Source organism: Falco rusticolus, chromosome 11 (assembly GCF_015220075.1).
Source record: "Falco rusticolus isolate bFalRus1 chromosome 11, bFalRus1.pri, whole genome shotgun sequence".
Taxonomy (NCBI): Eukaryota; Metazoa; Chordata; class Aves; order Falconiformes; family Falconidae; genus Falco; species Falco rusticolus.
Window position 1 is genome coordinate 28,759,756 of NC_051197.1, and position 27,185 is coordinate 28,786,940.

Genomic DNA, 27,185 nt, shown 5'->3' on the forward strand with positions numbered 1-27,185 from the left:
CCATGCTTCATTGGATTTGACTGCATTACTACAAATGGAATTTTGTACCATTACATCCACAAGCATAACTCAAGAGTATTTATTTCCCTCTATTCCTAAACTGTTGACAAGCAAAATCATGTTTTGCTTGTCGCTGGCAAATAGGTGTTTTAGTAACAGACAGAAATATATAATTTCATTCAGCAAATCAAGTCTTACCAACAGTCTCTCCAAAACGAACATCTCCGATTAAGCTTATTAGAATTTGTTTTAGTGACCATTTCAGTATTACAGACACATCCTAACGAAGCTCAAGCTTTTGAGAAAAGGAGGAGTGGGTGCAAGCATCGCTCATATTTAAAATAACAAAGAAAACCTGTTGAAAACTCTTTCTCTGCTCAGCTTCAACAGAAAGTTCTGACCATAAATCCTACACTGAACTCAATACACATCTACAGTGTCCACTTAGACAAGTGGGCCAGACAGCTAGACACTGCTAAAACAAGGTTAAACCATACTGAAAATCCACCAATGCAGTATCAATATGTAATAGTGTTGTTATCTAAAGAGAGTAGAAGAGCTATAGCCCCAGTCCCCTCTCTTCCTCCCTTTTGCCTGAAGCTGAACTGCCCAGAAACTTGTCTCTCTTGAAGATGACAGCTTCTGTGGCATAATGATAATAACTCAAACACAGTGTGAAGCCCAAGAACAGGCTGCTGCGGGAACCCCAGGGAACCGGCACGGCTTCGGGGTTTGTAGCCATTCATAAGGCCTCAGTTATACGTAGGGTTTCAGTCTGACAGCTCCTTTCTCCCTCCCTTAAGAGAGCTTGGGGAGAGGGGCAGGGATCTCATCCTGCAAACAGCTTTGGAAAGGTCACATTCCATGCTTACAAAGCCCTGTGCTACCACACCAAGCAGTCCTCTTTGGCACAGCCCTCTTTTCCCATACAGCTTTCAAAGATGAGGCGTTAATGGTTTCATTATGCTTCTTACTAATAAGGAAGAAGCCGCAATATTGGCAATCAAACTTTGAACCAGTTTTGTAGGTGAAAAATAATTTAAATTGAATGCTAGCAAGCAGCTGGTAACTGGGTGTAAGTCTGTGTGTGGGGTGAATGTCTGAAACAGACTTCTGAACTCTCAAGCAGAAGTGTGCTGCCTGCAACCTGGTTGTAAATTTTGATAAACCCATCAATAAAGAGGCATAAGATAAAAGCACTGATTTCGAGGCCCATCATGTGTTGTGTGTCTGCATCACAGACTATTTAGGTGAGGAAAAGCAAGAGACAAGGGTATGAAAAGAAGAGGTGGTGCCAATAAAACAGGGTTCCCAAAAAGCAGAAGTGGTCTGGGAAAGTAAACATGGGGCCTAGAGGGAGAAGGTTAAGATCCTGGTTGGAGGGAATAATCTGGAAAGGAAGGAGGTGGGTGAAGACAAAACACTGGGTGAGGGATGCCCAGGGACCTTGATCAATGATGTCCAAGACTAGTAACCAGGAGCAGCTGCACAATACCAGCTGATGCCATTTTCTGCGTGACCCTCCCAGGCCAGCAGCGACCTTGCTGCTGGGAAGCCAAGTCGACACCTAGTGAACCTAACATTGGGGTTGGGGGGAAGCAAGAGAGTAAAATAATCAAGCAGATTAAAAGCTCTGATCAAACTGGCCCTTAAACAACCCCCAATATCCAGATCCACACTAATAAGCTGCTGTTTATTCCGTCTCACCTGGAACAACGTGATGGGCCAGTTCCTTTACTGTGTTCCAGGAGGAAAAAGAGGTACGTGGTATAAAGAAGTGCAAGTAAACAGGAGAGGAGAAGGTAACTTGATCCAGGCTGGATGTTAAATAGCAGCAGAAAGATGAAGAAAGAAAACCAGTATCAGTTATTAATTTTCTCTTGCCTCTATCATTCCCCTCTTTCTCAGAGGCACAGTGCACAATTTCCGTTGGCATTAGGAGGACTTCCTTGAGCATACTTTTGTAAAACTCAGAAAATGTGCAAGCTGCAGCTGCAGGCAAGTGTTGTTTATAATATATTCAGAACACACGTGGAAACTGCCGTACTGCTTTGCAGCCCTTGCTGCAGATATCCGAGCCAAGGCAGTTGCACTCCTTTGTCTGGGAAAGGAAGGCAGTTGCACTCCTTTGTCTGGGAAAGGTTTGATCCATTTGTTGTATTACCACAAACTGCTTGTAAGCAACGGAGACAGTTTGCTTATGTTCAGCAACTATCGTGGCTTTCATGGAAGTGGGCTTTACACTGTCCTCAGGACACACACAGAATTTAAGTTCTTGCCCATTCTCATGGCAAAAGTAAAATTTCACACACACATTTGATATCAGGAAGTAAGTTCTCTGTACCAGAGGGAAACTGCATTTGGGCAAAATCAGGACAAGAACTGTTTTAATGAAACTGAATTTCATGCTACAGGAAAAGATAAATAGTGACACAATGCAGAAGGCTGTGAGGTATGATTTTTTTCTGTGTGCTTTTTTCTGTATGCATATTTTTTTTTTAAACACAGGAAGAAAGAAGGGGGCATGCACACAAAAGAAAAATCAGGATATAACAAGGTAGTGTGAACCTGCTGGCCATCCAATAAATGTCATGATACCCAAAAACAACAATTAAAAAAATTACAATCTGAAGGAAACTTTAGAGAGTAAGTTTTGTTTTCTGGAAGTTCCCATCCAAATCCATGAATATCTGCAAAATAAACTACATTTAAGGAGTCACCAGATCATCTGGGAGACTGAAAAGAATAAAAATCCAGATAGAAACTAGCGCCTTGGAAAAACATCGGTAAGAGATATGCAGGCAGGTGCACTGTCACAGCCCTTCGCTCTGAGTGCCTGGAAATCTTAAGACGCACGACTCCACACACAAACAGGCTTTGATTCTCTTGTTACTGTTATGCTCCCCTTGGGTTCAGATCTCTGGTGCCATTGAAGTGGGCTTTCTGATGAAGCCAGCTTGATAGGAACAGTTTTTCTTTGTTGCAGAGTTTCTGCACGGAGAGAAACATTCTAGCTGTTAAGTCAACAGGTCAGAAGATCAAGTACTTTTCAGCACTCTGTTGGCAGGCTTCTCAGGCGTGAAAACTAAACACATAGGTCTGGCAGTATCACGGGAGCTTTGCTTTACTCAAGTTCTAGATAAAAGAGAAGAGGGGGTGGCAAGGAAAGCAATGGCAGAGTTTGTTCTAGCCTCATGCACACAGATGAGCACAGGGAGTTCTGGCTGGAGGCCCAAGTGGGAAAAAAGGGAAAAAAAAAAAAAAAAAAAGTAGTGGAAACAGTCTATTGTTAGCACCCGAACTTAAATAAGGAGATAGGAGGGTTCTGGCTGTAGCTTAAAAAGAGGTTTTGAAAGGTTTGAAAGGTGCAGGCAGCCCTGATGTACTGAAATGCAGCACCTCAGCCTACCTGTACATTGGAGATTTTCCCACAAAGGACAGACTGTATACATGTGATAAAGGTGGCAACACCAAGGGACATAAGAAGAAAGAAAACACCTAAATATTCCTTTACCCTGTCTTTAAACAAAGCAGCTTTTTATAAATGTGAATCTCCCGTACTTGGTTACTGAAAGCCAAGATTTGCTGTGAATGTTAATAACTGGGGCAACTATCCAGCAGATCAGAAATCTCTTAAGAAATCCCAATACAAATGCTTTCTGAGGACAGAGATGCCTGCTCAAAGTTAACAGTGCTGCAAAAAAGGAGGAGAAGAAGATGGGGTTTCCCCACTGGCAGAAAACCATGGCTAACTATATTAGTGTCAATGCTGGGAAGCACAGACAAAAGTGGAAATGCAACTAGATGCAGTGACTGGGTGAATCAACAAAGATCAATGCAGACCAAGGAGGCAAAGGACTAACCCATTCCCGTTCTCTCCTTAAATCCCAGCAGGTGAGACAGCTGATTGCAGTTACCCACAGGACCCAGCATGACAGAGAGCACCCATGCAGCGCAGGCTGCTCCTACTGCCATGGCTCCTTCCCTACAAGGCTGAACCTTTGGTGGAGACAAGAATCACTGGGAATTGGGTTTAGTATGATAATCCCAGAAGGATGCATCCAGAAATAATCAAGGAGAGAGTAAGCTGGGTAGAATAGCCTGGCATTTGCTTCTGTGCCTTCAGAAGAAATAAAGTCATGCTTAGCTCCTGGGTCAGAGTATTGGACAGTCAGATGTGTCAGTACTCTCACTGAAGCCACTAAAAATACAAAGTTGTCTCAACAGAAAACTATTAAAGGATGTTTGCCTTCAAAAGGTTAGTTTTAACTGAAGGGGAAATGAAGAAAATGGGAAGGATCTGTGTTCAAGGTTTACATCCAAATAACAGAAGCCTAAGAATGTTTACTCGTTTTAAAAAGATCATGTTTTACTTTAACAGTCTTTGTAAGCAGCAAAAGAATGCAGAGAATCAATCAGCTCACGCACGTACCCACATGACACCCCCTGCACACTGCAAGAGGTGTGTGTTGGCTGAATCTTCACAAAAACTTGAACAAAGCATTTTTGATTGTGATTTCTAAAGAAGCATCTACAGCACCTAAACCTACCAAAAAAAGTCTTCATTTCTCTTTCAGGAAATTGCTGTGTTGTACAACTTGAATATACTTTTACCAAAATTTGGAAAATTCCAAACCTGACCTCTCAGTTTAGGGCTACACCGTGAGTTACTAGGTTAGATGGCAGATCTTGCACAGACCTGTATATCCACTTAGGACCTTGGATTTGCATTACCACAGAACTCACAACCTTAACAGAAGTTGGAGGCTGACTAGGAGACAGAGAAAGCTATCCAGATACTTCATGTTTTATAGAGATTTTAATAAAGCAAAGGTTAAAGAAATTGAATGCTATCTCCCTTAGGTTTTTAGTTAGAAGTTTCTCTGATAGTGTCTCACATTACAGTATAAATTTGTTAGCAATGCCACTGAGACTGCCTTATTCCTAAAGCATGGCATGCTGCAACCTTCACAGAGTTATTCCCAGCCTTTGGCTAAAATTTTATTACCATATTCTTGTGAGAACAAAATAAAATTAAACACATTATTTATTAAGCCAAACTTGTCAGAGCTCCATTAATCTTTGATGTCTGGGTCTGCATGTAAATTGCAGATCAGATCGTCTGAACTTCAAATATGTTCCACCTAAAGCACTTTGGATGCCTTCAACTAGAACAATTTTTTTCCAGTCAGGGATCTTTCTTTCCAAGCATGGTTCAAAGAAATTAGGATATTGGTACACAGACATAATAGTTGTGCTATTCTCTCAGGGATCTAAACATAAGACTTTTTTGTTCATGCTTTAACAGCCTCCATATCCCAGACATACAGGAGGTCCTATGCATAGATATTCTATTTACACACAATTAAACCCCTGGGAAAAAGCCTGCATTGGAAACCTTCCACTGATGGGCAATTAAAAGACCACACGACCCATGACTCGAAGTTACTTATATGTGCGCGTGTGTGGAATCAATTTCAGGTATAATTAAGTGAAGCACGGTGTTAATGACAACTCATATTCCCAAGAAGAACCTTCACTATCATTATAGCCAATAAAGATGTTAATCATCCTGCAATACAAGCCAACAAGTAACTTTCAAAAACTAGTACACAGCCAGACATGCTCTATTTTGCAGTTTTAATACTGAACTGCCTTTGCCCCAGTCGCAGCTGCATTCACTAGTTCACGTAAAGCACTAGAGGAAAAGCTCGGCTGTGGGTACCGTCTGCCAGACCAGTTACCTTGTACTAGTGACTATCCTGTCCCATACTGTCTTTTCAGAGTCTTTGCTGTTCTAACCCAATGACTTCTGCAACCTTTTGGTTGAATCTGGTTAGCAATCTGGGCTATTAAGTTCTGAATATTACTGTCTCCAATTAAACAATACTACTTCAAAATAAAAACATTTCAAATTAAAGTAAGAGGAAAAACCTATTCCCTTCCCAAAGAAAACATTTCCTCTTTCAGCCAAATATTTCAGTGTTTCCTTCTGTAAATTCATGCTTTAAACTTTTGGGAGTGGGCAAATTTATAGTCCAGTCAAATCAGTAGGCATGAACAGTGAATTCGCTCAAATTGCCTCACTTCACTGGCACTCAACTTCTCTTTTTGTCAACAGGGTGCTCTCTAAAATTAAACACCTTCTATCAAGCTCTCATGTGCACTTTTACTCATTAAACAGCATGATCGAATACTGAAAAATAGAATCATATATCACAGTTCAGTCTGATGGACAGGATCTGACATGATTGTTTATTTTCATCCACTGACCAGTATATGATCCACTCTGTCTCGTTTCTTCCGCCCAAATTTCATCATCTTCTGCCAATCTGTTTTGTGATTAGGCTCCTTTCTCAGGCTGAACAACTTCAGTACTTCAGCTGCAATGAAGCTCTACAGAACAGTAAAGGTGAGATTTATCACATTTGAGCTAAGAAATAAAATGTATGCACAAAGTACCTACCCTAAAACATCACATTATAGAATGCATAACAGCCTTCTGTTTAGCCAAGAGACATTTGGTGTATGCATGAAAGCTACAGTGAAAGTCTTTGAGGCAGCATTACACAGGCAAAACAATTACTGAATCCAGAAGTGGGGTGGGGAAAGATACCCACTGCTGTAACAATCTTGAGAACAGAAACTTTCAATCAAAACAGTACAGCAAACAGAAGAATTCATTTTATGGGACCCTATTAAAGAAAAGCGGGGTTGGAGTTTGGTGTCCTTGTCCTGCGTCCCTGCTCTCCCCTGCCACACGCTGCTGAAAATCTTGTCAACACAGTGATCTAGACACTATTTCCGTCTTTTCTCAACAGTTAACATGCTGTATCTTCAGTGGGTTAATAAAAAATACAGTCAACCCTCCCACCAGTTTCAGAAGAAACAGTACAGGTGGGAATCTTCATCTGTTTCCTGATGAGCTGTATGGGAGGTTCTTTGTTGAACGCTTTCAGGCAGACAGTTTCCTTCCAAATGTCCAGCACTGCAAGTTTCACCTAGGTCCAGTCAGGCTCTAACTTTTGGCATTTTGTCCTTTCTTCAGCACTAGCACCAGTAACAGAGACGTCCTCTGGCTTGCCAAATATAATGCCCTCACCTGTCAAATTGTGGGTCCCTCTGGGCAACTCTGTCCTCAGTGAGGCTGGCACAAGTGTGTCTGAGTACAAAATCCAGCTCATCCCATTTGGCCCAACCCTACCATGGAACCTATGGATCTATGCCAATATACTCGTACCGAGTTCCACTGAAATCTGCTAAAGCAGCAGTCTGTCAGCATACCAATTTTATAAGATCAAGGTCATCCTGGCAGTTCTGCATAGAGGACTAAGGTTTAAAAGCAACCAGTACCAGCCAAAAGGACAGGGAGGGCAACCTGTTGAGTAAAAAAGACCATTTTGACAAACTCCCTTTCAGGTTAGTAATCTCATTTCTCTTCCCAACTCATCTCTTGCTGGATACACCTGTTCTGATCATTTAACACCCAGGCAAGTGCCAGTACAATATTTTTCATCTCACTTCTCCTGCACAACAAAGGTATCTTCCTACCTTGATTTCATCCAGATCATTTGGATCTTTTACTCGGCGAAAGTAAGCAGATGCGATCCTACACGGTTTCATCCAAATAGGCTGATTTAGATTAGGATCCTCAGCAAAGATCTCCCCGAAGATCTCTCTTGTCAAATCAAATACCACCTTAACAAAGAAAGAAGTAAAACTTAAGGCTTCTGTTGTTCATGGTAAACATTCAAAGTGCAAGAACAAAATGCCTGAAGACTGTACCTTTTTATAAACCTGCTTGTTTATCGTGTCTGTGTCCTGCTCTTTAAGAGTACTGCTAAGATCTGTATGAAGGTTGAAACTTTGCAGATCACGACCCAGTTCTTTCAGTTTCCAGAGTTCCTCAGCTGCTGCATGCACCATACCTTCCACCTCCACCGCAGTATGAGGGACCGCCAAAGGCTCCTCACATGGCTTTGTTGGCACTTTCTGCGGTTCCACCTTGGGCAGCACTGCTGGCTCCTCAGCTTGCTTCTGCTGGACCTTACGGGAACTCAGACCATAGTCCTCATCAAACCAGTCCTGGTCATCTCCCAGCACACTCAGGAACTCCTGATTGAGCTCCAGCTCTGCCAGTCTCTTGGCAAGCTCTTCCTGACCACTGGCACCAAACACTGGACTCTCCTGTGAATTAAGAGCCACAGAGTAAATACAAAAGTGGCATCACACCATTGTCCAACTCAGATTTTAGAATGCTCTACTGATGTAATTGGCAATACATGCACAAACACTCAGAAAAATTGTAAAGAGCCCACAGTGAAATTAGAAACGTTTTGATTCAAATACTTGAGGTTTCTATCACTCCCGATGAATGCTTTCAGAGTGTTCCTACAGAGCTTAAAAGACTCTGCCTCCTGCCTACTGCCTGTCTACTGTTTAACTGTTTATGAAAGGCTGAGTGGTTTAAAAACTGATAATATGACATACAGCTTTTCACTTCACTTACCAGCAGTCTCAGATCTAAATCAAGTGCTTAAAAGCTTTTAGCAGGCGATGGCTGTTTTAGTGACTGAGTGGTGCTATTACTGGTGAAATGGGCTGAAGTTTTCTGTGATGATAATATACTGAGATCAATGGCAAAGCAGACAGGTTTACTGGGATCTTCAGCAGAAAGGCCATGTCCTGTACCTGTATCATTAATGGCTGTTCTGAGGAAGCTTGAACTTCTACTACTCACGATATATTAGTTCAGTGGATAGAACACCCTGACAACTTAATGACATCCATAGCAACTAATTATGTTTGAGGACGATTATTTCGTATCAAAAATAGACAGAGGTAAGTTTACAGCCTACCGGATTTTGCCGTTTTTAAAATAAAATTGAAGGTAAGGCTTAAATACAAATTGAACATGTAAGCAGAATGCAACCTAAAAGAAGTATTTTTCACTTTCATGTGCCAAAACGCAACTTTCAGCCTGTAGGGCTATCAAAACGATCCATGACCTGGGATACACAAGAACAAACATGTAAGACATACGTACAGGCAATCTCCACATCACTCAACAGAACTTGGGAAAAAACAAACTGGTGCCACACAGCATTCCTCAGATTCAATCATCATCAGTCAAAGGAACAATCAACTCTTAACATCGGTTTGCTACTTACTGGTCTGGGACACATGTCTGGAGAGGAGAGTTCTTCTCTTTCATCTTCCAAATTGCAACTCAGAAAAAAGTTATTCAGTCCGTCAGGAATCTGCTTTTCTACGTGCTGGCATGGGGGACTGGAATCCTCCTTCACATCACAGAGCTCCTGGTTGCTGAGCTGGATTTTCTCATTCCTGACCTTCTTTATATGCTGTAACTGATTAACTGTGTCTTTCACAAAATCTCTAAGTAGACTGTCTGTCAGCAAACTGACTTTTTCCAGTTGGTCTTTTGACTTTTCTTCCTCTCTAAGCGGTAGTCTAAGCTGTGCTTCTAACTGGTTCTTTTCTTTTGTCAGCAAATCCAGAAGTGGTGTTGCAGGCTTCTCCACAACTCCAGGAGAGAGATCATCTAATTTTTCAGCACACTCTTCTCCCAGTGTCTTCTGCTTCTCCAGTTTTTCAGAAAGGAAATCTGGGATGTCATCCAACTGAACAGTGGAAATCTCATCCACAACACTAGGAGTGCGAGAAGCAAGGCTGGTCTCCTCTTTTACAGCATGCTTCAGATAATCCACCACTGACTGTTCTTGGGCAAATGATTCAGTAGCTACACAAGTCTCCTTTATGCTGTTTGCTTTAGAAGACAACTCCTCATCAACCCTCTCTTCAGCTGAGGCTTCTGAAACAGCTGTGTCTGCAGGAGCTTTATCCTGGGGATAGTTCTCTGCTGCATCTCTGCCCTGGCTTTCATCCTCTTTGCCAGGTTTGGAACTCCCTCTGTCTTTCTGCTCTGCTTTGTGTTGCTTCTCCAGTCTATCATCGAACAATGAGTCTTCATCCTTGTTTGTGTCTAAATGGCTATCAATACTTCCTGTAATGTGAGAGATTTTTTGAGGAGGAGCAAAAATACCATGCTTTTCTTTGCAATCAAAATATTTAATACCATCATAAGTTCCATTATTGTTCCCTTCAGGTTTATCCAACTCCACGCCAGCCCAAAATCCTTTGGCAAATTTAGTCAGACCCTTGAATCGCAATGTTCCAGGTTGGACTTTACTCACAAGTACTCTATCACCAATGTTGAAATTCAACAAACTATCTGTTTCTTCCATGACCAAAACAGAGGCCCACAGTGGTGATCCAGCAGGGGACTGTTCTTGCTCCACATCTCTGCGTTCAGTGTTTTTTATAAGTTCTGTTGGGGACTTAAGTTCTAATAACCTCTCTGAATGCATGCTGCCAGAGAGAGAGAGAGACCTGTCGCTGAGGCATTCACTGATTTCGCCATCACTGCCGAGGCTGGTGGATCTACTTCTGCTGGTCTGTGTGTGCTGCGACCACTCTCTCAGTGACTCCCCATTAGGGGAGAGAAGAGATGCTTCGAAGTCATCTTTGTAATGCTCCCCAGGAAACGTTTCTTCAATTGATGCCCGTTTTCTGGAGGAGGATCCTTCAAAGTCTTCAAGGTATGATGGCTCTTTCTGACTAAAGGGTTGTTCTGAAAGCAGGTAACCTTTCTCCTCTGCAGATCTGCTGAGCTTGCGAGAAGACTCTTCTACACTTGGGCCACTTACGGCTTCTTTATCTACCAGTCTGTGTTCTAAGATTTCTTCTGTACCATCAAGACTTTCCACAGCCAAACCAAACAGTTCCTTCTGAGAGTGCTTGTCTTCCGAACAGAGGACTTTCTTTGGAAGGAAGTCCTGTGAGCTCTCCTGCTCTTTATCTAATGTCAACAAGACATCAGAACTCTCCAAAGGTTTAACATGAGAACCTTCAATCTCATATTCCTCTGACTTTATGTATTCCAAGTCTTCCTGTATCTCAGATTTATGACTGAAGGCAGCCTCATCACTGGATGCATTTGCCACATTGTTCATTGACCCATGCGATATTCTGCTGATGTCTTTCACATCTTTGAAAAGAGATGATGAAGGTACATTATCTAAGGAATCACCAGATTCTGCTCTGGAACTTCTCGGTGACATCAAAACCGAGGAAGATGTTCCAGAAGCATGAATATCTGTCACAGCCACCTTCTTGGTGTGCACAGGCACAGATTCCTCAGTCCTTGATGATACAGCATCTTGAAGGAAAATAAACAGTGAATTATAGCAGATCGTACAGCCTGCGTTGTTTTATTGAAAACTGCAACCACAGGCAACAAAACTAACCTCAAGGTTTCTATGCTAAAAGAAGATACAAACTGGTGCCTTGGAAACATGTATATCTAGCTGTCCTATGAACACAAGCAACATTCACACAGTTCCAGGGTGCTAACACTTTCCTTCCAATTCTGTTCCTTGTACCAGTATTTCATAACACCATAAAATACTAAGCCCAAGGCAAGTTATTTGTTTGCAAGCCGCAAATGTAACCAAGAATAGAAGTGCAGATAATGAATAGACAATGATCAACAGCGTAATATTGAAAAGTATCTAAAGAAAACCACCCCTGTTCCTAAATTCTTCATGATTTCTGGTTTTCTTACTTTCTTCAAGTGAAAAAAGAATAAAAAATAGAAGGGAGAAAAAAAGCTGTCACTTAACTTGGGTTTCACACAAACCTCAGCAAGGGTAAAACTAAACACTGAATATACAAGAAACAGCAAAAGAAGAAGCCTACTAAATAAAAATAGCAAAAAAAATAGCTTGATCATTACAGATAAAAGTCTGCACCATCTCTTAAAACCTCTTCTTGAATCAAGAAGGTAAAAATTAAAGAATTTTAAAACAGTCAGACTTCATGATTTTAACCTGTAGTACAGAATCTTCCAGTTACATACCTGCATGTTCTGAAATGGATTCCAAAGATGCTCTGGATCGCTCTGATTCAGCCAGTGATTTCCAGTTTTTAGCTGTCTCAGGCCTAAATTTGAAAAATCAAATTGCATGAATCATGGTTAAACCAGAGTATATTGGGGTTTTCTTTGTTGTTTTTTTTTTTTTTTAGTAAATAAAAATAGAAATACAAGCCTCTATAATTATAATACCACATGAATGATAACATAAGCAGTTGGTCAACATACCGTGACCTTAGAAAATAGGAATGGGGACAGAGGGGAGGCTTTGGCAAGTCCAGGAAACTAATTTTTTAAAAGACTAATCAAACTTTAGCCTTTTTTGAAACCAAAAAAAAAAAGAAAAAAAGAAAAAAAGAATAAGAAGAAACCTTTTTTTTTTTACTTGAATGCACTAAAATCGCACCATCTGCTGGAGAAAAGGAAACACTTCAAAATACACTGGAGTGTAGAAATTCTCCACCTTTTAAAACCTGAGATCTAAACCAGATTTAAGTTGCAAAGCTGAATGGTTTGCCTCACACTGTGGCACGCATGAGTGACCAAAATGGGGAAAAAAATTCATTTACGTCTGCAATCCATACAACCATTTGGCACAATTCTTGCACAACTGAAAACGATTGTTCAGAAAGAACTTGAAAACGGGACCTGAAAGGCTGGGCAGGACAAAAGTGAGATGCGTATGCCTACAAGGACAGTACACTGTACCTGTTTTGGGTCTGGCGAGACCAGCGAATAGGTCAACAGGATACTGCCACTGTCCAGTGCTTGAAGGAAGAGCACTTACCAACTTTCCTTGCACTCATGGTCCCCGCTAAAACAGCATTCATCACAGTTTCAGAATAATGTAAAAAAGAAGAAGACATCCCAGTTACCTATGGAGCGGTGGTGCCTTGATCTTTGGTTTTTCAGCAGCAGCTGAGGATGGAGTTTTAATCTGAGGTTTGGCTGTTGGTGATGCCTCCAGATCTTGGCTCAGCTCTGCTTCAGTCTTCTTGATAAACTCATCATACGACTGCACATGTAAAACAATTACGGCTGTTAGTCTGCTAAACCACAACTACAATCCAGCAATCCAAACCATTAAATGAATAAAGGATACACTTGGTTTCTCTGTAAAGCCATCTATTTAACTTCCTAAAGCTCTACAGTTGTGAATCCTAGAAATTTTAATAATTTACTTTCAAAAACAAATTACATAAGCATCATTCTTTCATCCAAGCTAGGATACTGATGCCTATAAACATAGATAAGACCCCTGAATGCTACTAGTAGCCCATTAAAGATATACATTTTAAAGGGGAATGGCATTTATGCCTCAAGGCTCTGGTTCATTATTGAAAACAATTAAATAGCCAGAACACAGTCACACTTATATCACAGTAATGTGTCTGTCACAGCTGTTGATACAATATTCTGCCAATACCATCCATACTATAATGATCTATCCAAGGCTAACAGTCTTTTACTTTGCCCTTCTTCCTACTGTTTCTAACCTCCAGTTGTTTGATCAAACTGGCTTCCTGGGCCTTCAGTCTCTCCTTTTGTCTCTTTTTCTGTTCCTTTTTCAGCTGGTAAACCACAGACTTCCTTTTCCGTAGTTCATCTTTCAGGGCCCTGATTCGTCCTTCAATGTCACTTTGATCAGATGTGGTTTCTGAAAAAGTTTAGTTTTAGTCTTTGTAAACTTGCACCTTACAAAACAGCTCCATGCAAAGCAATAAATAGTTGTTTAGTAAATACAAAATATCAATGATTTCAATGTCAACGTGTTCATTTTAACATAGACAGGTTCTTAAAGTGGGATATGAAAAAGTGCTGCATCCTATTTAATTTAGAAGAGAAAGGCTTGTTACCTAGAAGAAACTTGTTGCCAAACTTGTTGGTATCAACTGCCCATGTTTATGCTACTACCTCATTAACTGCTTATCAAGTCAGCTGCTGCAGAAATTTTTTTCTGACATATTTAAGAATATGACAACTTAAAGATGCATAACACAAATAGATCTGAAATACTTGTTTACAATCACAATATACGGTTTTGAGCTACAGGGTATGCTTCACTGATGAGAATATCACTTAGAAGAGTGGGCTCCAAAACAAATATAGGTTTCTGGCCCTTTTAGATTTTCTGCCACCTAAATAAATCTATGAAATGGAGAGCTGACTGGTCAACAGTTGGAAAAAAGTCAATTTGAACAACACAGAGATTTTCACTGTTGTCAGGCCTCAGGATGACAACTTATTTAGGGTGAATGGGAGTAGAGTTGAGCTTAGACATGTGGGGGACTACTCAATAATAGCTTATACAAAACTTCTTGACATATCTTTGCTCCAACTTCAATTTTACAGATCCTCCTATGATGCCATTACTGACTGTAGCTACCTTCCACCCCAACAATTTTTTTCTTAATCGTTATCCTTATTAACATCTATAAGATCTTCTCCATTCCTCTCCATCCTCAGAACTTCATGCAACCTGGTCTTCCAGTACTATTGATGATGTTTTACCTCTTTTCCCTTGATACATTGTCCCCCGATACTCAGATCCGTTCCCGGCATGACAACCCCATTCTACCGTAACTCTACTACTTTCATTACTTCTGCTGTAACAAGTTTATAGAGAAGCTGACTCAGCATCTCATTACTTGTTCTTTTCCGCCCACCTGATTATGTCTACTTGTTCCTTGTTTTAAATGTATATCAACATAGTGTGAAACAAGATCCTTGTTCCACATCGGTGCTACCACAATTAAGTACCAAAAACTCTTAAAAATATTTATCTGACATAGTCTTACTGGCGCTCCTCCCTGCAGCTGATGTCTCCCTTCCTCTTCTATAGCAGCGCTGCAGAGCTCCTAAGAGAAGGATTTTCACTGGTTTGCTTTTCTAACGCTCAATATTACCTATAATGTTTTCTGGACCAAAAGGCTTGGATGCTTACAAACGCCAATTGCCGGACTGAACACGCTAGAAAGTCACCAGTCTCACTTGGTCAGCCAGCAGGAACAGCTGGACATTTTGCTAATCAATCTAATTTCTCAAGACAACAAACCACCATAATGAAGGATTTAATCATCAACAACAGCCAGTAAATACAATCAAACTACCGTATTCTTTTTCCATTAACAACTGTTGTTAACCATTTACAGAACTTAAAAAAAAAAACCCAACAAAACACCGAACACAAAAACCCAAATAAGGAGAACAAAAAGAATGGAATCTCACTAGCTAATCAGGAGTACTTTATGATGCCACTGTAATTACAAACTCCTCCCAAATAGTAAGTGACCATTATGTAATTATAGCTTTTCTTGATCAACTCATAAGGGAAAGATCTGCACATGCTTTCATCTTTGACGATCTTGTCTACGCATTAATTGGACTGACATAGCAATGACAACATAACTACTCAGCAGCTTGGAAGATTCATCTCTTTATAATGGAATGATTTATTGTGAAACCAGCACCATCCTGATCAGCTTCCCACCTCGTATACCTTTTCTTCAGCATTTGAAATCAAAGACTTCTAAAAGAAGAGATAATATATAGACCTTCTTACACATTAAGACCTTCTTAAGCTGAAGAGATTAAATTACATCACGGGAAAATACTCCCACAAAATCCCAAACCTTGGCAATTTCTAGGAATTTCTGTCTGCCTCCCCACATCTATGTCTGCATTTCAAGTTCACTTGTTAAAAGCAAAAGCTTTGAAAAAGCAACTTAAACCCAAGCGGGTATTACACTTACCTGACTGTGTCATAGATAGAGATTCATCAGACCAGTTGTGAGATATCTGTTGAGACTTTACAGGTGAACGTAGCTGTCCTGCAGTTCTATGGCTGCTTTTGCTGGAATCTTGCTTTGATACAGATACGCTGCTTTTGGGAGGAGACTATGGGAAAAGAAAAGGACAAGTAAGTAACTGCTTGTAAAGCTCTGTCTGAAAGCAGATCATCGTCATCAGAAGCTAGTTACAAGGAAAGAACAGCATGACTAGAGAACATCTCATAACCAGTGGTACCTATCCAACTATCTTAAGAATAATTTAACCTTAGTTTGCTATATGAAACAAAAATACCAAGAGCAGCAATAGCTGACTCCTTTCTTAGAACCTAGACTTCAGTAAACCTGCTTAGATTGCTTATTACCACCTGAGTGAACTGACATGCTTCTGACTCACAGGTGTTCGATACAGTTCATGTAATCTTATTTGGTAACAGCTACCGCAATAGGAACTCCTAGTACAACGTATTGGTGAAAGCAAAAGGACCATTTCATGCACGGGATGCAAGATGACAACCTAAATCACTAAAACAACAGAGCACTATTTCTCTGAGGCCAGGCAAAAAAATCTAAGAGCAAATATTCTTCCAAAATGCTGCTTACTGCTTCAACATTATACCACACACCTTGAACACAACCTCTGGAACATATTACATCTTTTACCTCACTACCTTCTCAGCAAACTTTCCAAGAAAATACTTGTAATAAGTCTAGATGAGCAGCTCTTTAACCCCACAGACAGTGCATTTTCTGTCTCACTGGGCAAAGTTACCGGGATGAGAAACTTGTCGAAATTAACAACCAAGTACAAATAACAGTTGGTATACAATAATAAGGCAGCATTAGCTAGCAAGCAGACATAATCTGAAACCCAAAGGATTGTGCATGAGGTTGCAGCTCTGCCTCTTCCTATATGCCCTGGGATACATTACTTCCAAATAAAGCAAAGCGGAAAAACAGAGCATAGTTTCCATGGCCTCAAAGAATTTATACAATGGTAACAAGCTAGCCTACAGGTAATTCACACTGGTAAACTGGGTCAGTGTTCTACCACTTAATACTGCATACCTACGTGACATACACAAAACATTTTGCAAGACTACCCACAAGTTTAAAAATATCTAAACCCTATGCTGAAGCAGTTTTTCCTTAAGACTTCAAAGAACATATCTGATCACAATGTTCATTCACAGTAATGTAAAATGGCACTGCAAACACAGCTAATAATCTCTGATAACTGGGATTTTACAAGTGTAAGAATATATACAGCACAAAAAGCTCACTCACAAGTTTGCCAGGTGAGACAGAGGACTTGAACTCTTCAGAATAAACCATTTCCTCATTATTTGTACTTTGATCTGGGCTTTCTGGCTGTCTGTGGCACATAGTCTCTGATGGGACAGACTCAGCAGCTAGACTGCCAAGATCTTCTGGGATAGAGCTTTCACTGTTCAGATGAGAGCAAGAAGGCACTGGAGACTCTTCTTCGCTAGCTGTTTCTTAGATTCAATGAGAGAAAAACCAAAGTGTGTAAGAACTTGCACTGACTTACACGCCTTCAGAGATACTGCTGCCTGCATAGAAAGCAGCAACTACTACCAGCACATGTCGAATTGGCAAGAGTTACTTCACTCACCTAGACACCGAGGGTGGAATATTTAGCAAGAACAAGCACGTTTACCAGAGAACTATGATTTAAGACTGCCAAACATTCTTAGTGATCACTGAATGTCTAAAATAAAGAGTTTTTTGAGATATTCTAGGATTTTCCAGACAACACACTCCAAAAAGATTGTTAGGGAAACCTGTCCTTCCAGTTGACCATACACCAGCAAGAGTCACTATTAGTCTTAAGAAGTCATGGAGGAGCATATAATCTGCAAGCCAGATCTTGAATTTAGAATTGATTGCTTCCTTTACAGTAGTTACAGAAAACATTTTAATGTTATGATTTCATCATGACTCTCTCAAATGGCAACAAGTAAAATAATAAGTTGGGTTTTCAATACTCCTGTTTACTGAATTCCGCAGGAGTCACAGCATTACTGAGGCAGCCATGGAGAACTATGCAATATTTGAGCAAGGGCTGGGGAGAGGAAATTCTGAAGCAGGGCTGTGCTCCAATGCTTACTGGTAGATACAAATAATAGAAAGCAAGTGCTATTTTCTCATCTGTTGATGAGAACTCAGCATTCATGCTGAATTTTTGTTCATTGGAACTCACTGACTCATACAGACATCACCTCTAAAATGTCTTACAATGCCTAAAATCCATGTGACTGTTTTCCGTAACAAGTGTAATAGGGCGTAATTCTGAATTCCCTTTGCACATTCAAAGGACATGCTGCCTGCTTTCAGCAAAGTGGGGAAAAAAGGAAAATTGATTGTTTCTAGAACAATTCCTGAAGTTTCATTATTTTCTCCCACCACAATCCAGTTCTCTGTGCTTCATGCTGAAAGTATGGTCCACTTAAGACCAAACAGTGAAGATGTAGCTCCCAACATCTGGGAACTTATTTTCCCTCACAACAGCATCATTTACACTAATCACATTCCAGCACACTTTAGCTCAGTTGCACATTTCAAACAGTTATGTTGCATTAACAACAGAGGAAAGAAAAAAAATGCTTTCAATTTTTTTAAAACATAGACAAGGGGAAAGCGGCTGCTGGTAAGAACCATCCTCACCAACATAAGGCTAAGAGGATAGACACTTCGAGCACTACAGGGGAAAATGGTTTTAATAAAGTTCAAAAAATGATCAGCAAAATATCACGCAATATTTTTGTTTGGAAAGACAGGAATAGTTTCAACTGTATGCCGAAACATCTGATGGGCCTATGCTGCACTGCTTACTTGAGAAGATATACAGCAAAGGAGGAATACATATTTAACTAAGGTGTAAAATAAAAGAACAAGGCAACAGGAGGCAGTAAAGAGTGCAGAAATCAAAATTCTAAGTGTCCAGAGAAGAACCACCACCAAAACATCAAAAAAGGAAGAAAGTGCAAACCTAAGAAATCGTTGTGTCAAATTATACTTTACTCTTGTCATTTGCATCACTTCCCCCCACTTCCTATTACCTTTGGGCTCAGTTCTCTGATCCCCCAGCTCTTTCTTGGTGATTTTGGTTTTGAGCAGCTCTTTGTCCCAGGCAGCTAGAGCCTGCTTTTCTATCCGTCGTATTTCTGCTTCCTCTGCATCCAGGCGGCGTTTCCACTCCAACAATTCTTCAGCATGTTGCCGACGCTGCATCAGCTTCTGTTCTCGCTTAGTTAGGAACCTGACAGGCAGAGCAGAAGACAATGGGAAAACAGCCAACCACACTCAAAGGTCCTGATACTCAAATGCTCTATTGCCACAACTCGCAGAATTATAGCTATTCAAATTGTTTTCTAGCACAATATCCATACTAACTACTATCCCCTAGACTTCTGATGGGCTGCTGAAAAAAAATCCATGCAAGTAGACAAGAGTTTTTGTCTTTGCAGAAAGTAAAGTCTACAACATAATGTAAACATACTGCTTACGTTTTAAAGATCTTCAAAATCATTAAAAGTGTTACTAACTATTCACTGAAATGGACAGGGGTAAATTCCCAATTTCAGGACATCAAAAGTACCTGTGGTATTAAACTGGAACCCTCAAGAAAGCAGCGACTGTTTGAAAAATGAACCTTTCTTTTTGCTAATCCCAGTAACAGAAAAATTTAAGTTGCCCAGTTGCCCCACAGTTCTTTCCAAATACATAATTATAAGAGAAGGTGATTCAGTATTAATAGTTCTCCTGAATTACTGGAGCTTTTATCCTTGTTCCTTTAAGCATCATCTCTATGGATAACTGGGAATGCTAATTGTGAGCTGAAAGCATCAAGAGAATAAGGATGCAGGACTGTTTTTTCCCAGCTACTAACATGCCTGGCTACTAGTTTAAGAATAAATAAAAAGTAAAGCTCATGCTGAAAATTAGCAGATATTTTCTTTCTGACAAAGATTTCTTAGGTTATCCATGAAACCACAGACATGAGGGAATTCTTATAGAAATTGGTAGGTGTAAGTTTATGTGCATATATTCGTTCTGTTTGCCAGCTCCTGAACAACTGTATCTCATTTATAAACATGGAAGTAACCAAGATCATAGCATTTAACCTTTAGGACAGTAAATGCAAATAGCAGAAAAAGATAAGCAAGTTCAACATCAATTGTACATACTACCTCTAACATGCCAAGTCTAGAGAAGAGTGTATATCAATCCATTCATCTCCTGTGCTGCCATTTTTAAGATACGATAGAATCACTCTGTAGAAAATAAATGGTTTGCCAGCTAGAGTGGCAAACATTGTCATTGCTACAGAAGGTGTGGTGCCTAAAAAGGCAGTCTTCTAAGACTTGTGATGTTTTGCTTTGCAAATGCTCTTATAATCTGTAATTTTCAAGTCATCCTAAACACTTAGCATCAAGATTTTTAAGCGGCAAAGCAGATAATAATTTCATTTGTGCCTTTTAATCTCTCGTGTTTAAAAAAACCCTTTTATTTACAGAGGCTGGAATAACCAACTGGCTGCTCTGCAAGTCTTGCCTGCTAAGGGACATTTCTTGTTTGCTCACTTAGTTTTCATTCTGTTCCCTGGAAAAGTGAGCTGGCACTTGATCAGAAAGATTAAGATTCAGATAAGTCCTTCTCTAAGATTCAGATAAGGTGTACAATTTATGATGTGAAGATCAAGGTTTCAGAAGCCAGTAAAACATGCCTACAATCTTCTTTCCTATGGTCAAAAAAAGACCAAGTGAAAAGTAGAAGCACGTCAAGAGTCTCTGGGACACCTGCCACCTTCAAGCTGACAGATTCTGTTACTTTGTGCATTACTTTATCACTTTCTATAGACAAACACCAAACACTGTCTATTCTTAGGCAAAACCAACAGATTAATAACATTAAGAAACCAGACTACAAACACTAACTGCATTACAAACATGACAGGGACAGTCATGCTTATGTTGTGTCTTTCACCAGCACTACCAGATTTATCAACTCTTACTTTCAGATACACATCAATTCCAATTAGTCTGGCAGATCATGGGTTTGGAAGTCATTATGGAGGTCATTATCACAATGATTTCAGTGCAGAAGGCAACTTTTTCTTCTTCCTTCACCTACAGCTTGATTTCATCAGAATGTCTGGATCTTCACAGTTTACTGGATCTTGAGGGAGGCAAGTCCAGTTGAAGTAAAACGCAAGAGAAAGACTGAAATAAAGAGATTCAAAAGAGCAGGACTCCTCAAAAGCAGATGTCAAATGAATTAACCCGGAAGACCACAAAGAGGAGAATTAACTAAATGACCATTAAACGAATCACCACACAAATACTACTTAGTAAGAAAGATAAGTCAACAGAAGTGATGGGAGAGAAAGTGGGTTCCAATATTCAGCCTATAGGAAGAGGAGGATTGAAACAGCACGGCTAAAGATGCAGACCCTTTTGTAACCCTGGGGTTTGAAAGGTTGGAGCCACAAGGTAGTATATGCACTGCCCTAATATTTACTACAGTCTAGAGGGTTCCAGTTGCAACGCCAAGGGTACCCATTCATCCTCAAAACCAGGAGCACCTTTACAGAAAAAAAAAGTGCAAAACTACATCTGGCATCTATGAAGCTTTATATCTGGGGGAGTAAAGAGGAAGCAGCAGCACTCAGACTACACCAGCATGATTTCAAAGTCTATTTCTCTGGTGCTAACGTCACACATTTTATACATGCATTCCAAATATTAACCTGGAAGCATTAACCTGTTGTTCTAACATGTACTTTTACATGTATATCCAAGGTATACAGACTTAAAACCCAAACCAGACAGTTTCAACAGCTATTCTGAGGTAGTGACCAGACAGTGGGAGCAAAGCAAACTGTCCACCTGCCACTCAGAACACAGTGGGAATAAGAGATGAGAATCACAGAATACCTTGGGTTAGAAGGGACCTTAAAGATCATCTAGTCCATCCCCACTACTACCAAGTGGGACATCTTTTACTAGATCGGGTTGTTCAAAGCCCTGTCCAGTCTGACCTTGAACACTTCCAGGGACGGGGCATCCACAACTTCTCTGGGAAACATGGTTCACTGTCTCACCACTCTCTTCATAAAAAGTTTCTTCCTTATATTTAACCTAGATCTACCCTCTCTCAGTCTAAAATTGCTATCCCTTCTCCTGTTGCTACAGGCACTGGTAAGAGGTGTCTCTGTTTCTCCTGCAAGCTCACTTTATATACTGAAAAGCCACAATAAGGTTTCCCCAGAACCTTCTGTTTCCCAGACTGAACACCCCCAATTCTCTCAGCCTGTCTTTACAGATGAGGAGTTCCATCCCTCTGACAATTTTCATGGCCTCCTCTGGACACACTCCAACAGGCCCATGCCTTTCTTACACTGGGGACCCCAGAGCTGAACGCAGTACTCCAGATGGGGTCTCACGAGAGCAGAGTAGAGGGGGAACATCACCTCCCTCTACCTGCTCACTGCACTTCCTGCCCAGGATATGACTGCAAGTGCACATTCCCAGCTCACATCCCATTTTTTGTCCACCAGCATCCCTAAGTCCTTCTCGGCAGAGCTGCTCTCAATCCACTCATCCCTCGGTCTATACTGACACTGGAGATTGCCCGGATCGAGTTGCAGGACCTTGCACTTGGCCTTGTTGACTGACCTTCATAAGGTTCACACTGGTCCATGCCTCAAGCTTTCCAAGGACTCTCTGGAGGGCACCCCTTCCCTCTAGTGAGCCAACTACACCACCCAGCTTGGGGTTGCCTGCAAACCTGCTGAGGGGGCACCCAATCCCACTGTCTATGTCATTAACAAAGATTTGGGAACAGTGAGGAAAGGGTCAAAAATGTTCACTGGGGAAGAACTTCTTGACTTTCTGGGACTGAACAGAGCATGCTCTATCAAAGAGTCTATCACTTGAGAAAGATACAGTTACCTGACCAATTGGTTGTAGATATACAGCTGGAATTTGGGGTGGAGGTTGGGAAAACAGACACTGAGAGAGGCCCAGTGGTGAGACGTAAAGACAGAGAAGAAGTAGTGAACAGGAGAGCAGTGTCTACAAAATAAGGAGGAAGAGTTTAAAACTAAGATAGCAAAAAAGGCAGAAAGAACGAGAAAAGGATAGCATCTAGCAAAGAACTTTAAAATTAATTGCATTTAACATTGTATAGTTATTACCCAACATCTGAAGCAGAAAAACTATACACTGTTATGCGTAAGGTAATAGAATACACACACTTACAACACTTCATTTTCTGTTAATTAAGGCAAGCCACTTTCACAATGCTGTATTTTTCTTTAAATTTTGGAAGGAGTTTTATTACTTGGATGCAGAATTCCACATGCACTGGTTAAAATATCTCAACATGATCTTTTTGCAACTCCTGCTATTCTAACTGCTGATAATATTAGCATTAAACAGCATGCTGGTTTTGCGATATGAACAACATTGCTAGCCTGAAACTTTAAACACATTTTCGTTCACCTGGTGAAACCTCAATAAAAATACTTCTCCAAAGGTAAGCACCAGTGAAAGGGACAAAAAAAAAAAAAAAGTGAGATATATTTTTTTGTATTGTATTTTTAAAACATGAGCAATTCCAAGAAAAGCCTGTGTACATACACCCATAATTCAACTCCTAGCTGCTATTTAATTTTTTGCAACCAAGTGCAGATTTGGTCTCAGAACACTCACATATTGCCTCTTTCATTTTTAGTACTAACTGCAGAAAGATAATGCCTATCGTTTTCAAAAAATCTATATAAACTTACAGCTGTGCTTAAAATGGTATTTCCTGAAAAAATACTATTTTAAGCTAATTCCTAATGAATTATCAGTTACAGAAAAACACCATGCTCCATATAGCTCTATCAACTACAATGCAAGCTAAGCAGCATATTAAAGAAAAGCAAAAGAAAATGAGCATTTCATCAGTTCTTCTGTTGCATGGATTATCATTAAAGTTGCATATACAACAAAATCAAGGGGAAAGTGGTTAATTCTCTTTGACAGAGCATGCTCCTGTTCCATGCAGTCTACACAGACTCATCAATTAAATTAAAACAGAACTATTCTTCCATTCCCCTTTCAGCAGAAGAGAAATATTAAAGCTGCCTCATAAGTAAGGAAGCCAAAGGATTTCTGCCTTGCTACGGAGTACAGCAAATCCAGCATAGCAGGCTTTCCCAATTCCTTCCTCTAGTTCCTTCGTACTTCACTCGTTATTCAGCTTCTCTCCTTTTGCCGTATCTCACAGCCTGATTCCCTTCAAATGGCAGCTTCCCATCATTACATCCAAACCAAAATGTCTCACTATTATGTTAATATTATTCTTACGGGTTTTACAAAAAGGACATGAAAAAAAAATACAAAGTTGGCACTGGTTTTCAATCCATAAGTACTGCTATTGCTATCACAATACCTGCAAAAGGTGTGCAAAAGCTATAGAATTAGGAAGATCAAGTTCTAGAAAATCATTTATGTTTACAGAAAATGGTACTTCCTTTGAACATATGCAGCAATCCAAGACAAAACTGTGAAAATAAAAATACATGGCCACATATGTTACATCACACACAATTCCCACTCGTTCTGCCTAAAAGCAATTGTTTCAGCTCAACTCCTGCTATCCACCTTTTGAAAAGTGAGCAGTATTTTAAACTGACAATTAAAATATCTTTAAGGGTAGAACATACTTCGTACCTACTACTATCCCTTGTAATACTAAGAACATTTATTTATTAATATGTAAATCTTTCTGCAATCATAAGTGTTGCTCAGAAATGAAGGTACTTTGAAAAAATAAGATTTCAAAAACAATACTGACAAAACCACTACCTGGAAAAAAGTGACACTTTTATATTCAAGACTTCCTGTGCATCTGTCATCCCTTATAGTATTACTATATTTCAAAAGTCATAAGCTGTAGCTTGGTTTTGTATCACCACTTGAAATTTTCTATGTTGAAGCTTGGGTGGAAAATATAAGACAAAGACCCTCTTTTAAACAAAAAATATAGGATCAGAAGAAAAATTTTGTTGCAAGAAGTCAACATGGCCTACAGAGTACATCCCTTTGAAGCCCTCATCTTAAGCCATTTCCCAACCTCAAAACATACTTTGAGAAAAAGTACGCTGCCATAACGATGTGGTGGTTTTCATGTGACTTGAAATGCTAAGAATTTCATTTTGGAAATACGACACTTCAGAAACTTGAAATAATTTGTGATTTTGGCTGTTCAGTTTACCGGACCTTACCAGAAGAGTTTGAATAAAACAGCAATCAATTCAGGCTAGAACATGAGGACCATGTAACTAAAACGTGTTTTTGGTTTTTTCCTATTTACACCAAATCCTCCCTTACTACTACTGGTTTTTATCTGCATCATATACAAATACATGCAAGTGTTGGAAATGTGTTTCTCTAATGATTTCAACCAAATAGGGTGCTAAGGAGTCACAGACAGCTTGCCTTTACAAGTGGAAGTGCTTGCTTTTTGATGTTTTATCCAGCTGCGTTAGGAGTCTCAAGAAAAAAAAAACATTACAAAGAACACCCATAAGGACTACAACATAGTCACCTACTTTGGTTATAAGTTCAAAAAAATTGTTTAAGTGAAGACTATTTCTTGTGGAAACTGGCAGAGGCCAGATTTTTAATGGATTAGTCTCAAATAAGAATTTAAGGCTTCAAACTAATGAGCACATCCTCATAAGGCACTTGGGATGTTTAGTGCAGACAAAGTAATTCCTACTCTGAAAAAATGCAGAAACAATTTTTGATTCAAAACAATTTAACAGGTCAAATCAAGAGATCCAGTCTTAGTTTTCAAACACTGAAACTGCACATAAACTTAATTATTTCCTCCAGTCTTCTACAGCAAACCCTTGACTATACAGTTTGCCAGCTAACAACATTCGAATCTCAGTATTCATGCAAGAATCATAGCCTTTAAAGTATTATATTCAAAGATTAATATTGTTCTATTAATGCTTCCAATCAACTATTTTTCAGGCAACTCAGATCAAAATGCATGTGGTCATCAACACCTCTAATTTTTCTGACGGTCATTTTAGTGCAGATACTGGCCAAACTCGTTCTATTAAAAACAGTAAACTTTTGCATAAGAAAAAAAAAGTTACTTTTCATCCATTCTGCTGCGCATTTTTTTAAGTTTCTGCATAATGCTACTAGTCTCACTGCTGGAGATGGAGATTGGGGAAGGGCTCCGTGTTTCTGCATCAGTTGGAAGTGGGCTGGAACCATTGCTCTGCTTGGTGTCATCCTCGCTGTGAAGTTCCTGCAATTGTTAATAAAAAAAAAAAGCAACACTAAAAGTAAGAATAGTTATTTTACAATCATCTTAAAAATTGTGTTAATTCACCTTCTCCCCAAATTACATCAAATACTACTTCAGGTAAGTTTGTCCACCTGCAGATTTAACTTCATTTTCCCACTTCCTTTTAATTTGACATAAAGTATTTTAGTACACCCTTTCCCCCTGTAATTTAAGTTCTCCCTTAACTGTATCTAGAACAAAAAAGTCCAGCAGAATTTAGTTACCTAAACAGGAAACCAATCCTTTCTATACTACTACTACTGTTCAACTTGTGTCTCCTCAAAATTCTGTAAGAAGGCAGACAGTTACAAAATCCCATCTTGCCATCTCGTAATGGAGATGCAAGAAACTTAGTGTAGTGACACTAACATACACACAAAGCAGCAATTTTGGGTTTAGTGCTAACATTTAGTTCTTTGGGGTCTGATAAATAATCAAACAAAATCAGAGCCTAAGAGATCTAAGCATCAAAATACTGATGTTCTCGAAGTCATTAGTTAAGCTTGAGAATTAACAAACACCATCTACTGCACAGTTAAAGCAAAACATTTTATAACTACTCCAAATACATTTCCTTAAACAATACTTCAAAGAAATTAAACACAAAATTGCTGAGATAAAGAGGATGAGATCGTTTGAGGCAGACAAAACTTCCAAGTGATAGCTCTAATCTCTTAACTTTCCATTCCTCTAAACACTGAAGTCAAACACCACGATCAGAGAGGCAGGACTCCAGCTTCTGTACTGAACACTTACCAGCTTGTTTTCTCCTGCAGACTTTAGTTTTTCCTGCAGTTTCATTGTAGTCTGACGGATTCGTTCTATTTCTGCCTGCTGTTTAAGGATCAGCTGTCTCTCTTTCCGAGCAGCCTTGTTAGCCTCTTGAAGACGCTTAATTTCTGCCTTTTAGGTATGAAAGATTAAGCATAAGAATTGTGACAGACAGCTTTCAAGAACACACTCTAAAGCTGCCACAGTGTCCGCTATGGGTTTAAAATTACTGCAATTACATGATGAAGTAACTAGCCTGGACTTCAGCAGCAAAGAACAGATCTATGCAT

General features: G+C 39.8%; 1 protein-coding gene across 7 annotated transcripts in view; it reads right to left on the reverse strand.

Moving 5' to 3' along the window:
* CEP350 (centrosomal protein 350) overlaps positions 1-27,185 on the reverse strand; it is a 76,301-nt gene that overhangs the window by 4,660 nt on the left and 44,456 nt on the right. For 5 of the 7 annotated variants that reach the window (XM_037403507.1, XM_037403504.1, XM_037403505.1 and 2 more), the window contains 13 exons: positions 26,881-27,027; positions 25,928-26,085; positions 22,719-22,841; positions 18,825-19,024; positions 17,029-17,240; positions 15,706-15,850; positions 13,450-13,610; positions 12,829-12,968; positions 11,939-12,021; positions 9,171-11,239; positions 7,786-8,187; positions 7,552-7,698; positions 6,274-6,396 (listed from right to left, as the gene is read on the reverse strand). In XM_037403507.1, the coding sequence (XP_037259404.1) occupies positions 6,274-6,396; positions 7,552-7,698; positions 7,786-8,187; positions 9,171-11,239; positions 11,939-12,021; positions 12,829-12,968; positions 13,450-13,610; positions 15,706-15,850; positions 17,029-17,240; positions 18,825-19,024; positions 22,719-22,841; positions 25,928-26,085; positions 26,881-27,027 (4,110 nt within the window). The remainder of the gene's footprint in view (positions 1-6,273; positions 6,397-7,551; positions 7,699-7,785; positions 8,188-9,170; positions 11,240-11,938; positions 12,022-12,828; positions 12,969-13,449; positions 13,611-15,705; positions 15,851-17,028; positions 17,241-18,824; positions 19,025-22,718; positions 22,842-25,927; positions 26,086-26,880; positions 27,028-27,185) is intronic. The other 2 variants (XM_037403509.1, XM_037403508.1) reach the window with 1 other exon arrangement.